The sequence below is a fragment of the Dermacentor variabilis genome, chromosome 4 (genome assembly GCF_050947875.1).
Source record: "Dermacentor variabilis isolate Ectoservices chromosome 4, ASM5094787v1, whole genome shotgun sequence".
Classification (NCBI taxonomy): domain Eukaryota; kingdom Metazoa; phylum Arthropoda; class Arachnida; order Ixodida; family Ixodidae; genus Dermacentor; species Dermacentor variabilis.
This window is the reverse complement of record NC_134571.1, coordinates 116,971,281-116,985,568: the sequence shown is the minus strand read 5'-3', so window position 1 is coordinate 116,985,568 and position 14,288 is coordinate 116,971,281. Positions and strand designations below refer to the sequence as shown.

The 14,288-nt window shown below is 46.9% G+C and overlaps 1 protein-coding gene and 1 long non-coding RNA gene across 2 annotated transcripts; both read right to left on the bottom strand.

Moving 5' to 3' along the window:
• Positions 1-4,992: 4,992 nt before the first annotated feature.
• Positions 4,993-9,013, bottom strand: LOC142577896 (uncharacterized). The gene is made up of 3 exons (XR_012827092.1): positions 8,900-9,013; positions 5,244-5,383; positions 4,993-5,087 (listed from the first exon to the last, which is right to left on the bottom strand). It is a non-coding gene; the product is annotated as an uncharacterized LOC142577896 (long non-coding RNA).
• A 28-nt stretch (positions 9,014-9,041) lies between these two features.
• Positions 9,042-10,793, bottom strand: LOC142578304 (uncharacterized). The gene is made up of 4 exons (XM_075687703.1): positions 10,756-10,793; positions 9,760-10,248; positions 9,142-9,231; positions 9,042-9,057 (listed from the first exon to the last, which is right to left on the bottom strand). The coding sequence occupies exons 1-4, from the start codon at positions 10,791-10,793 to the stop codon at positions 9,042-9,044; spliced, it is 633 nt and encodes a 210-aa protein (XP_075543818.1).
• Between the last annotated feature and the right edge of the window lie 3,495 nt (positions 10,794-14,288).

Sequence of the window (14,288 nt, the reverse complement as noted above, 5' to 3'; positions counted from 1 at the left end):
GGAAAGCGGCCTCGGTTGTGCTTATCCCGAAACCGAGCAAGCCCCTAAACCTTGACAACCTAAGGCCGATATCGCTAACCTCTTGCGTAGGCAAGGTAGCGGAGCATGCGATCCTGCTCAGGATATCGGATTACATAGAACGCAACGAACTGTTCCCGCACAACATGGTCGGCTTCAGGCCCGGCCTTTCCACACAGTATGTAATGCTACTCCTTAATAAGCACATTTTCGATAACAGCACTAGGGATGTTAGGGGCATCTTAGCCCTTGACCTGACCAAGGCCTTTGACACTGTATCTCATCGATTTGTCCTGCAGGCCACGGCCAGCCTAAGTCTGGGAGCAAGGTTTCAGGCTTTTGTTAGATCATTCCTCGTGAACAGAACAGCCACCATCAGGATTGCACAACGCAAGTCAGATGAGTTCGCACTAGGGGCCAGAGGCATTCCCCAAGGAGCAGTCATCTCCCCCTTACTGTTCAACATAGTCATGGAGGACTTGTCGGAAAGGCTCAGACCCCTTCCTAATATAAGCCACTCGCTATACGCAGACGATATCTCGATTTTGTGCCCCGGAGGATCACTCGCAGAGGTAGAGCACTCGCTACAATCCCCCTTAGACGCAACGGAATCCTACCTGGAAGATACGGGCCTCCAACTATCCCCAAACAAATATGAATTGTTACTTTAAAGGCTGGCCAGGCAAGGTGTTAGGGGGCTCACCCCCCTAAACCAACTTCCCATATCCCTCTTTGCAAGAAACGGGCAGCCCATTCCTCAAGTCGAATCTATCCGAATCCTAGGATTACTGATTGACGCGCGTGGATGTAATGCCAAAACGCTCACGCGCATCACGGCGAAAACCGAGAGCATACTGAGACTAGTTGCTAGAGTATCCGGACGAAAGAAGGGACTAGGTGAAGACAACCTCCTCAGGATCCACCACGCTTTCCTAATGAGCCACATCAACTATGTAGCCTCGGCTTTTAACTGGACCAAAACCAAAAAGAATAAGCTTAACATTCTCATGCGCAAGTGCATCAAAAAGGTACTGGGGTTGCCAGTAACCACTTGCTCGGACAGGTTAAGCAAACTCGGTATGCACAACGACATTCATGAAGTGATCGAAGCGCCGGTCACCGCTCAGGTAGTCAGGCTCTCGTCAACCAGGGCAGGGAGATGCATCCTAGACGAGGCCTGCATGGTTCCAAGAATACTCAATGAACGGAAAATCACCTTATCCAGGGAGGCACGGGCAACCTTTGTGGTCAGCCTATTCCCTCGGAATATGCACCCGCAATACAATGTAGGGAGGCGAAAAGCCCGAGCATGGGCGATTTTACAGAAGGCCAGTGAGAATCAAGATTCCACTGTCTTTGTCGACGAGCCACCGGGTGGCTGGACCATGGAGACTGGTCAGGCAGCTCACGTACGTCTACGCTAAAGTTCCTTCATCAGCTTGAGTTTATGCCTCCACCGCTCCGTCGAAACGCCCAGCTAGCCTGTGGTTATCGGAATACCAGACACGTTCGACGCTGCGACATAATGCTCGCAACGCACGCTGCTTCGATAGCTCTCTCTTGGGGTCGACGGCCACGCGGCTAGCGAAGAGGTTTCGCGCGGGCGGGCTCCAAAACAACCGGAAGTAGACGATGTGACGTCGCGTCGTGACGCAGGACCAGTGAAGGCGGGGCTTAGCCCCGATCGCTCGGCGAACGAGTTGAGGAGGAAAAGCATGGCTCGGTAGGAGGGTAAATTGTAATCGTTTGTAGCTCCGTTAATACGTAACGCTTCACTTAAATTGTGGTGCGAACGTTCTACTTAAGCTGTACCCTACGCGTCTACAAAATTTGTCCGAACTGTTTCAGGGGCCCTTTAATTATACACGCGTCCATCCACGATCTCCTGTCCCAGTAGGGGCACCAATATCCCTAATAAGCATGATGCTAGGCCTTTTGGGATGTTCGTGTGGCGATTTGAGCCTTTAATGGCAGTAAAAGACATGCATTCATTTTTACGGACTGCTCGATTTCACGGATGTTTCCGCGGCCCTTACGGAATCCGAAAAATCGGACGTTGACTGTACAGCTGACGAAGAGGAAGCTTCGAATGGTCCGTGGGGCGAAAGCGCGCTAGGAGGACGAGAACAGAAATGACCTATGCCTTGAGGAATGAACGGGAAAGGAAACCTGCCGCCACTTTTTCCAAGGAGCTTGAGCTCAAAAAACAAACTGTTGGCTGACCCTGGTGTTCCTCATCCAAACCAAAATAAGCTCGCTAAAGCAGTGAAATGCAATACTGAGGTGTTATGCGCGGGCTGAGAGTATGTCAGGAGAGTTGAGGTTGACACACGGGCTGTTGAGGATCTCATTTGTGACAAAGTTCGGGCCTCACACCAATGAGCTTGCTATAAATTGATAAAAGTAGCTCATATCATCTTCAGTCACGGCGTGCACATTTGTAGAAGCGACCTATTTTTGCCATTTCTGCGCAGTGGTAGCAAGGAATGCAGCATATAACTTTAAGCTTACAGCAAATTGAACGTTCTGTTAACCTAAATTACCTCCATTTTGCTTCTGAGTGATATGTATCATTACAGAGTATCGTTTTAGTGAAGGCACTACCATGTTTTAGGTGACTCTTGATGTAGGGCATGTCGGTAGCAACCTTCAAATATATAATTTTTTTTCTTTCTTGAAATGCTTGAGGCTAATAAATAACGGGTGCATGTAGTTCGAGCGGGGGGTTTAATCCTTTTAATTAAGAAGCGTAGCATGACTGACTTTGCGATATTCAAGTATTTAGTTACTCTATATCTCCTCGCTACAGATTTCTTTTAATATAATAGAAATGATACTCCTTACTATTCAAACTGGATTAAGTCATTTCTTAGCATGCTTACTAGAGAGTGACAGCATCGGGCGACATAGTGTCAGCCTGTCTTGACTTAAAACAAAATTCTGTGTGACTCAAGGAATTTTGCAAAGGCACTCAGGGAAAACCTGGAAAACACAGGGAATTTGGAAATGTCAACTTGGAAGACACCCTGGTACCTTTAGTAATAGAAATGTGAATAACGCCCACCCTTCACTATAAAGATGCGTAAACCCGCAAAAGATAAATGAAATAAGGTGTATATTGCAGGTACGCCTGTGAGATACACCCTCTCCTTTACTTGGCGAACAAGGCACCACGTCAAATGGACTCACGCAGAAAAGAAGCGTAAAAGAACGATTACTATAGTAGAATGCACCTTAAAAAAAACAGCAGTTGACAACCAAGGCACACGGACCGCGCAGGGTTTTGTTAGTCTGCCAGCCAATCACAGAAGCAAACAAAATCGTCGTCGTGTGGCCCTTTCAATATGGCGTCGTACTTGACACCTCCGGAGAGTCTCCTTTTTTTTAACAGCCTTTTCATCGGTGGAAGCAATGAGGTGTGCAGAAGACATGGACAAAATGTATGAAGTCTGGGCATTTCACTCTTCAAAATTCTCCGCTACTGTTCATTTGACTGCTGAACCCGTTTTACTCATGAAACTTCACTTCCCATTGAAGTGAAACTTGACAGTAAATAGTTGCTGCGAAGCAAGCATATTATTTCAGTTCAATGAAGAATTAGGCTTTCGCCATTGCACTAGAATAGACGAGGGAAAACATAAAATTACGCGCTAATAATTATTTTGTAGTTACCGCCTTATTTGGGTAACAGGAAACCTTTTGAAGTATGAATTATTTGCAGCCTCGCGGAGGAACCGTGGCTGGCGGTTATGAGGGCGTGGGCGGGACTTCCGTGCAGAATTAAGTTGCATGAGACTATAGTCGCGTTTTTTAATCGGCTCTGGAAGAAATATAGAGAAATATTTATTTGCGGAACAATCACAATTCTTTTGGATCCCTTGTTTACTGATCTGCAAGTTAAGCACCCAAACCGACTCATATTGTTATTTGGGAAGTAGTATAACGATGCGTGGCCACCAGTTTTAAACGCACTTTTAAACGCAGTGGCTGGCGGTTATGAGGGCTTGGGCGGGGCTTCACAGCATATATATAGTTGAGTTGTATCCGACTATAGTCGAGTTTTTTTAATCAGCTCTGGAAGAATTATACCGAAATAATTATTTGCGGAACAATTACAATTCTTTTGGATAGCCTTGTGTACTGATCTACCAAGTTAAGCGCCAAAACCGACTCATATTGCTATTTGGTAAGTTGCGTAACGGTACGTTGCCGCCAGTCCCGTACAACCGCGTACAGCGCAGGACGTGGCGGTTTTAGACGCACTGCGCCCACCGCGGAAGGTTAGAAAAACACCCACATAAGCACAGCAGAGAAGTAGTTATGTCATGTGACTCGACTGATGCCTGTAGAAGCGTGATTCAATATACACTGAATTATTCTCACTTCCGGCGCAATTTTCTCTACTTTCTTGTTAAGTAAATAGATGTTGATCCATAAATATTTTTATAAACAATTGTTAAATTTCTTACTTTTCGCTTTTCCTTCCTGTTTGGCTGTTGCCTTGTCTCTCTGCCTTAGTATATCACTTAATATCTCAACTCCTTGCCACTCATGTTTCCAGTTGCCGTTGCACGAAAAGTGCTGTACAATTAGGGAAAACCAGACTACGTAACGGCTGACAGTCATATTGCTTATAGGTTGAAGGTTTATTGCATGGTTTTATGATGGATGCTGCCTCGCATTATTTTATTTTCCACTTTATCTAACCCATATATCGCGGGTATACGGTTCTGACGGTCTGCCAACGTCGCGGCGAGCAGTCGCAGGGTATAGGGTGTTCTTATTTATATGCAGAACCCGCTTCCACTTTGTTTTCTTTCTTTTCAGGGCGACACTGACCTGCAGCATCGCCATGTGTGCAGCAGGTCTATTTTTCTGTTCCTCAGTAGCCACATCCACCATTGCATTGTTTGTCTTGGTTTTACTGTAAAATGTCAATAAACAAGGAAAAAAAAGAGAAAGGGCCTGTTTGTACTCACAAATAAATATTTCTTTATTACTGTTATTACACAAACAGCCTTGAGAACTTCATTTAGCGTGCCTGTCTTGTACCCCTGTTGACTGGATGCCTGAAAATAAAAGCAAAAAAGAAAAAATTAACATGACAATAATATTTTGAGCGTGGTTTAATCAGCTGTAGAAAGGAAAGAGAGAGAGAAAGAAGAGGAGAGTGAAATACAGAGGTTTGCAAAAGAAACAGCCAGCATGCAAAGCAAAACACCCACCTCAAAATGCTGCTGGTGACGGCAATGAAGTCGGCACCAACAGATTGCCGGACGACGGATTCGCTGACGATGTGTCCGTTATCGTCCACAATCCCAACATTCACTTGGATATGGTAAGTGCGGTAACACCTCAGAGTGATCTGCAAGAGAAAGGAGGGCAGTTTCTGGTGTTGAGCTTTTAGTTTGGAGTGGGGAAGCGAAGGCCTTGGTCTAGGGAACAGGTTGCATGCTCATTTTTCGCTATACGTACGACACATATTTACAAACAAATTGACTCGCCGTCCCAGCCTTGCAAAAGTGTTTGTCCAGTGAAACTGTTGAAAACCACCACTGCAACTAGTGAGGGGGTTATGCGACACTTTATTGCTTTAGAATAATGGAAATTGTGTCAGCACGCTGCCCTTATAGCGGTGCTGCAACAACACTGAAATCATTTGTTGGTCTGGTTCTTTTAAATGCAAAAGGCTAGGAACGCCGCTCCGCATGTCGCATGCTGTCATCTCTGTGGCAGCTTGCGCAGCAATAATCTTAATCGGGAAATGTATACAGGGAACGCTGCGTGCTTTGCATTGTTGTGCAATACAATGTAGGCCCAGTTTACCGATAAAAATAAATACACCTGAGCAGGACACCGTCCTACGCCATGACTTGACGTTAAGCTGGTGCAGGAACTTCAGTTGAAATTTAAGGGAGCACCACACCCTACAGGAAAGGGACTGGTCCTTTAGGCAGATCTAACCCTTTAGACAAAAATTTAAGCGGCTCGAAATTCTAGAATTTCACATTGCGCTAAATATTTCTGTCAGGCCTTTTAAATGACATAGTCAAGAGGCGATCAAGTCCTACAAAAATCATTATTGAATGTATATATCGACGCTGCAAAATACAAGAAGAATGTGTACGTGGGAAGCCGAAGCATGTCGCGGAACCGTCGGCGAGCCCCGGCAACAATGCGCTCTGTTTCGCTGAGCTGACCGTTGACAACGAAAACAAGGAATCGATGGCTACCAACTACTGATGACGTACGAGTTTGTAATAATTATGAGAGCGCTATTAGCGTTCCGATTCGGTGACGAAGGTTGCCCGTCCAGGAAGACTAAAAGGAATGCCGGTTTCATTCCCGGCATGCACTTTCTGAATGCTGCTCGAATGTCCCGCGGAAGTCTACGGTCGCCTCCGTAGTGATTTCACGGAAATACGTGAATTCGTAATCAACAGCGATCTGGCTTCACAAGTCTTTACAGCTTCTTATCCCTCTGTGATACGAATTTTATCAGTGACGTGAAAAATTTATACTTCGTGCATTTATATTAGAAAAGACTGTGAAAGAAGTATGACTGCTTCGGCAACATAGTCAACTGCTTTCGGCAACATATCAAAGATTTATCACGAATTGCGCGCAAATGAAGGCGCGGGAGGGAGAGTGTGTTCCTTGGAACTTTTGAATTCGGAGGCATAAACGATGAGAATTATGCCCACGGAATATTCGATGACTACTAAACTTGCTATGCAAGTTTAGTGGACAACTGCTATGCATTACAGAGCATGCTCCATATAGGCGCTACACAGAGGCGACACATGGACATTTGCGAAATATTAGGGGGCGCCGCGCTTATCTACGGTCCTCAGTTGAGGAGATATGTAAATTATCTGACACTAAGAGTTCTAGGATTAGCGAATATAGGTTGTAAACCGTTACGATATCTGCACCAAACATCGTGCAAGAGGTTTAAAGTCGGCCGCCCGTCTTTAAAAGCAAATAAGTTTAAAGTGGTAATATATTCTCTCAAAACTTTACTTTCGCCGTATTAGATTGGTTTATGTAAGAGAAAACATTTTTGATGTTTCCCTTTTTGAATGTCGCGCCGGAGCCCCTGCAGTCAATGACGCCACGATTTTCAACATATTTTTCGACGTTTCGGTCACTGCGGTTAACTAAATGATGTTGAAACTCCTGAAGTTCATTTTTAGGCTGTTCTACAATATAATGTAGTCTACCTTTACCGATAAAATCTAGGCTTAAGCAGATGCCGTCAAAATTCATTTTGAAATTCAAATCTGGTTAGGAAAGTTCAATGTGTTGTCGACGCCGGTTTTGCTCTTTGGCGTCTTATCTGGTCCCCTCGCATGACACGGTTTTTCTTTTAAATTACGGAAACAAAATTTTCTATAGCAGCTCAGATTTTTTATCTTTGGTGTACCTTTAAAATGAGCCCGAAATTATTTTTGTGCAAATTCGCAATCACTCGGTAGGGCCGGTCATCATTGCGGTCACCATGACGCAAATCCAATTGTGCTGCGTAACGCGCCTAATATTAGGTTTTAAACCTCTACATCGCAGCATATCGCAGTGGCATCGCTCCGCCCCTTTACATCCGTCTCTGGCCAGTTTACGCGGAATGAGTGAGCGATGTTACTCATACGAGAGATCGAGATCTGACTGGCTTTCCACACGGGGTCAACGAGAGCGCTTGGAGCAATGCCGCCTTCATTAGGGTATTTTCAATGGCACATGTATACACACTAATTTGTGCGCCTTCTAAAAAGAATGCACAAATGCAATATGTGTAGAGGTTTCTTTAAAACAGAAGCGCGCTTCTACCTGGAAATGCACGAGGATCGATAGTCTGCTACAGCTTGCGAAGAAAGGAGTGGCGACTCTGAATTCCAGCGGGAAAGCGTTCTGTACCACAGGCGGAACTCTTATCGGTTCCACGAAAATCGTATCGGAGACCCTTCGTTCTACAGTTGTAAGCTTTTTCCGAGTCTCAAGATGAATGATACGTTGAAAGGGGTTGACAACTGACGGGCATGTGGTCTGAGACGTTGGAAATAAAATTACCATGATTTCCAGCACGCTGTTCGCGATTTAACTAGGAATTACAATTTTAAATTGGCAAAGAAAGTCAAAAACCAGTAAGTGGCATATATCCTGGGGTCGCTTCGCCGGCGGTTAACACATGCACGAACGTCTGTATGTACAGATGGACCGTTTCGCGTCAACGCGCTGTGGAAAATGGTGCCCGCCGTAGCAGACGACGCTGTGGTCGCCTCGGGCGACGATGACGTCGAGATACCAGTGGTCGCACCCGTCCTGTTCGCGAATGATGACCATAAGCGCACCGCGTAAACAAAGAAGTCGAGGAGGAATTTTAAGGAAGTCTTCCGGATTAGTATTCACTGAAAGGCATCGTGGCCCGCATACTATAGCCTTGGTCAAATTTCCAGGCGAGGTGTCTAGAGACCCCTTCAAGCCTTCCGAAAAAAAAAGTTCATCAAAGCGCGCTCCTCCGTCCTACGAATAAACTATACACCTTGGTAGGTGCAACCTATTGCAGAACTTCGTCAAATGTCAGTGCGGCCAGAGATTGAAGTAGGCCTTCCTTCCAAGCAAAGAATTTCTATCCACACTTGCGTATTTCTCTTCCCGGCAGGTCGCGTGGACCAAATGTCGCTGGGTCAGCTTTGAACGATCGCACACAGCACTAGAACTGAATATTTACGGCACTAGAGCTAGGTAAAACCGAGGGCCTTGTGACCGGGGTGTTAGTGCAAAGCGTAGGCTTCTTCAAACTCGCTAAGTATTGTGCATCTTACGAACGGCGACCTAACTAGCAATCGCGACTAAAATGGTGAAGCGGCGAACGAACTCTTACCGGAGGCGGGTTCGGGATCTTTTTCTTGTTGGAGAAGAGCTTGAGCTTGGAAAACGACAGCACCCGGCCGTTCAACCAGGAACCGGGCCGCGGGGAATCCGGGTGGCAGTACTGACCAACTGCGAAAGTGCAAGGATACACTTTAGGGCTTATATTCACTTCGCCAAAAAATAGACAAACACAAAAATGTAAAGAAAAGGCCGACGACGGTAGCGTCTGGCTCACACTCACCGCATTGGTGCCCAGTAGAATCCGTGAAGGTAAGCCAGGCCATGTACTGCCACTCATCCACCAAGTTTGTAATCCGAAATTCAGGCGCTGGCTTCATGAACCTGCATGCGAGGGACGAGGCAAGGTCATTTTTGAAGAACACCGTTGCCACGTGATGGGTACGCAAGCACGTGTGGAAACGAGCAGCTAAAACACGATGATTGCACGATGCCATAGTGAGAAAGACATGAACAGAAAGCAATATACGTGGTTCGCCGCATAGGTGCTTGTTCCTAGTATCTGAATTACGCACTGCCTGTAGGCAAGAACGTGGGCGAATCAACCAGCTTGCTCTCAGCACTGCTGAATCGGTTTAAACTGCATGGATGCCTTCGCAAAATGAGAGTGATTATCGTTCGCATGATTACTTCCCACTGCTTTTTTCTCTCAGACCAGCATGTACACCACGATGTGGCATGTGAGGCTGCTCGGCAGGACCGCTAATGCGTGTTCGGAACGCTCATACCAACAACGGAAGCCAGCACGCTGCGCTGTGGATTGCGACATTGCAATGCTTCTAAAGCGAACCGTTTTGAGATCGCCCCTGTGCTCTACGGCGCGAAAACACGTCGGCTGTAAAAAACAGTCGCCTGCCCAGTGTGTGTATCCGCAGTTCCATCCTACGCAGCAGGAACTCGTGCTGGTTGACGAGCGTCACATGGGGAAGCATGGCCGGCAGTCTCTCCAAGATCGCCCGCTGTGGGTCCGCTTTCTTCTTGGGAGGGAACTGGGGCCAAGCGCTCCAGTCGTGAAATTGGTCCGGGTGGTCACTAGGAAAGTCCGCCGGACGGACGAGGTTCGGCTGTATATAGATCTGTGGCTGACTCCTAACGAAGACGGCTGCGGCGCCGGAGGTGGATGGCACGCTTTCGATGTCCTTTGACTGGGACGCTCCGGCCGGTGGCTCGCTCCTAACGAAGACGGCTGCGGCGCCGGAGGTGGATGGCACGCTTTCGATGTCCTTTGACTGGGACGCTCCGGCCGGTGGCTCGCTCCTAAAGAAGACGGCTGCGGCGCTGGAGGTGGATGGCACGCTTTCGATGTCCTTTGACTGTGACGCTCCGGCCGGTGGCTCGCTCCTAACGAAGACGGCTGCGGCGCCAGAGGTGGATGGCACGCTTTCGATGTCGTTCGACTGGGAGGCGCCGGTCGGCACGACGTCGCTGTCGCTGCTGGAGGAGCTGCTGCTACTACTGCTGCTACTGCTGCTGCTGCTACTGCTGCTACTACTGCTGCTGCTGCTATTGCTGCTGCAGCTGTCGTCGCTGCTGCTGCTATCGTCGTTGAAGCTGGTGCTCGTCGACAGCTTGGAACGGTCTGCAATAAGCATCACGTAGCCGTAGAGTCTAGGGTCGAATCCAGCAGCAGCGGAGGTAGAAGCAAGGCCCGACGACGCCATACTCGAGGCACAAGCGGAGTCGGTGGACTCTATCGCAGGGAGCGCGACTTCAGCTGATCTGTGACGGTCGAGTAGCTGCCGTTTGCTGTGCAGCGACTTGTCTTATGGCATGCTCGAAAGTATTTAGCACGTGCCCAGTCACGGGTTCGATTTCAATTGGACCCCATGGGTGTGTAGCTCAACCCACCACGGGTGATCGGCCACGATTGGTTGGCTCTGCAACATGGGCGTGTCCTCGTTCTACGATTTACTCCCCTCCCTCGAACCGCAGGAGGCCGAAAAGCTTGTGTCGAATTTTTCCTTTGTTCTGACATACTGGACGAACATATACCCCTCTCCCCCCCTTTCTCCGTTTGGAGAAGCTGTGACCGGCGCGAAATTACACTTCAAGTACAATGGGGTGCTGTTTTGCAGGCTTAGTCGTGGTGTTTCAGAGAGCGTATATTCCCGGAAAGAGCATGGAGGACAGAGAATAAAGGAGACGCGAGAAACGCTTCTGAACTTTGCACCGTGTCCAATGTGCAAAATACCATCTCGAGCTCCCCGGGAGAGATGGTATGCCACATTAGCGTTTGACAGCTGTAATTCACCGTGATCTCTCGCAAAAGCAGCGCCTGCCTTTTTACTAATGTGTAAGACCAGACAGAAGCTAGATTGACTGGAAGAGAGGATGGTGAGGGGAGGGAGAAAATGGGTGGAACCGGCGAAGTCGCGCAACCAGTGAATAAACGAGGCCTCGCCACCATTCTCTTGCTGCTCCTAAACAATATAGGGGGGGATAAAATAAATTATAAAGCAAATAATAAGATAACGAAAAAAAGGGGCGAACAATAAAAGTGTACCCCCAGTCGTGTACAACAAGACGAGGTCAGAAGAACGAGTCTTCCGCGCTGGGGTTAGTCGCCCGCATCTTAAACATCTTTATCGTTGTGTTTAGTTCAACAAAAACTGTTTTTACCAAATGGACCATGAGGAAGTGGTTACTTCAACCACTTTCGCGAAGATGCTGCCTACAGCATTTCGCCGCGGTATCGATTTAAGCGAAGCTTTCTGTGCTGTTTGATTCGGTTGACGATAATTAGCGGTGATGTTGACGGCGAATGTTTCATTTCTTCAACGTTTAGTTCAATACAAAAGTTGGGAGTTCATGTAACACGTTACCTCGCGTGCGCCACTGCTAACTGTTTGCGCATCACACAGAATACACAAGGGGAGGAGTTTGATTCAAGGTTGTTGTGCGCCATACTTTATAATATTTGAGAGGGTTGAGCATATTCATTGCTCCACATTGCACATCGCATCCTGGCAGAAATATTAGGTTTTAATTGAAATATGGGCTTGTACGTGCAAAAACTACAATCGGATTCGGAAGCACACCGTAGTGGCGGACTTCGGATTACGTTTGACACCGTAGTGTTCTTTAAAGTGTTCCTTAAGCTAAGTGCAGGAGAGTTCTTTTTTTTTAATTTAGTTTTTACCCGTCGAAATGCGGCATCCGCGGTTGGGATCAGGTCCGCGACCTCAAACATTGTCGTAGCCGCAAAGCTGAATGAATTCTGAGGTTTTACGAGCCAAAAGCACGATTTGATTATGAAGCGTACACGCTTTACTGGGTGACGCCGGATTAATTTTGACTTCCCGCAGGGGATCTTTGACGTGCCCCCTATCCACGGGACACGGGCATTATTGCATTTCGCCCCCATCGAAATGCAACCTCCGCGGCCGGGATTCGATCCCCGTGTCCGCAAAGGTACCGCGGTTGGAAAAGTAGTGTTGATTTTATGTGTGACTGCTTCCGTAGCGTGGGCTAGGCCCTACGGTGCTCTTTAATGCGGCTCTGCTTCTTCGCATCCACCCTAAGTCGTCCGCTCCACATATATGCATGTGTTTATTTTTCACAAATAGCAGTAGCGTACCGAACGTTAATTTGAACTTAAGTTTATCCAGTTTCCCCGCAATCGGATGTCGAGTAGCAGCATTTCCTTTCCTTACACGTCACCTTTTCCCGATCCCCTCTCCACCCGGATCGTATGGGAACCGCGAGCGACGAGCGGTCAAGGCTGTTATTCACGCGTTTCGCGATGGCATCGTTTCTAACCATTATCCGTCCTCCTCTCCAGCAATCTACCTTGCGTCCCTCTCAACTTTCACTATAGCAGAAAGCTAAACGCCTCTATCCTTTCAATGCTTTTCCCGCGAATTGCTGGTGTCAAGATGCTAATGTGGCGACGCCGATGGCATTGTGCACATTCGGTGAAGTGAAAAGGTACAAAGGAGTTTCTCGCGTCGCCTTTCCTCTCTGCCGCGCTCCTGTCATGTATAGAAACGCTCTTAACCCCCTTCCTCCCCCTCGCCTTCATGCCCTGACGCGATGTACCGGACAGAAGCAGCAGCAGTAGAAGGAAAGTAGAAGGAAGGGTACAAGAAAGCTTGTCTTTAAAGAAATAATGGCGACCCATCCATTTTTTGGAGATGTGTGGCGACGTTAACGCGATTAGTAATTTACGTTGAGGTGGGTGTGTCATTGGTGACATAGTGTGTTATATGTCATGCTGAATATCAGGAAGAGCTGCACGTAATAAGTGGTAGGTAGCCAGAGATCCGAGTTATCGTGTAAGGAAAACAAGTTTTGAAAAATAATTTCGTCTCTGTGCGCGGTTCTAGGGTAAAAAGGAAGTCATTGACTTCGAAGGTTCATCGTGTTTTGCTCGACATCAGAGGTCCTTACTAACACTGACTTACTTTTGTTGCCGCTGAGTCAAATAATAACCGATTATGTTGTTATTGTCTCCTCAATATCTCTACGTATGCTTAGAGGTTACCGGCCGTGCGCCGTTTTTCCTTCGTTGTTTTTTATTGACGTGATATAAGATGTTGGCGCAAAAATGCAACGTCGGCTACTGCTTGGGCCATGCATATGATACACGCAGCATACAGTAGCAGCACACAGCATATAACAAAATATGACAACGTTGCATTGTCACATGGAAGTCAAAATAACAAGTCGAGGTTACAAAAACGCACTAAAAGCAATAACGCGAACAGCGGTGCAACACAACAAATAAACACTCAAGCAACGATTCTAACTATGATAGTATCACATGTACACCTTGACAATAAAAAAAAATAATTCTCAGAAAAATTTTTTCCGGGCCTTAATAACGGCCAATTCTTCCGCTGTCTTCCAGAAATGCGTTTAATGCTATTAAAGCGCACATCTGCATAGCTCTTCTTGGTGATGCACATAATATAATTTCATGAATTTAGAGGACCATGCTCTAAAGCCGGTAATGACGATTAAAGTTGGCGTCTTGGTGTGTCGTGGTGCGGGTATTCTAGAAGAACGTGATACGTGTCTTCGTGTGCAAAGCCACAATCACACTGAGAAATTTCAGATCGGACAGTTCTGTGTAAAGAGTGTTTTCTGTGGGCTACGCATAACCGGTTATGCAATTTATAAGACTTTCTATGTTTCTATGCAACGCTAACGGAAAGATGAATTCCATAAGCGGATCAATATAAAACAGGACGGAACTCTTGCAATATTGGTCGAACCACGTTGCTTTGCATATTTTGAATACAGTTACATTTAAGACCTGCGCTTGGTATGCTTAGCGCGCTGGACGGGTATGTATGTATGTATGTATGTATGTATGTATGTATGTATGTATGTATGTATGTATGTATGTATGTATGTATGTATGTATGTATGTATGTATG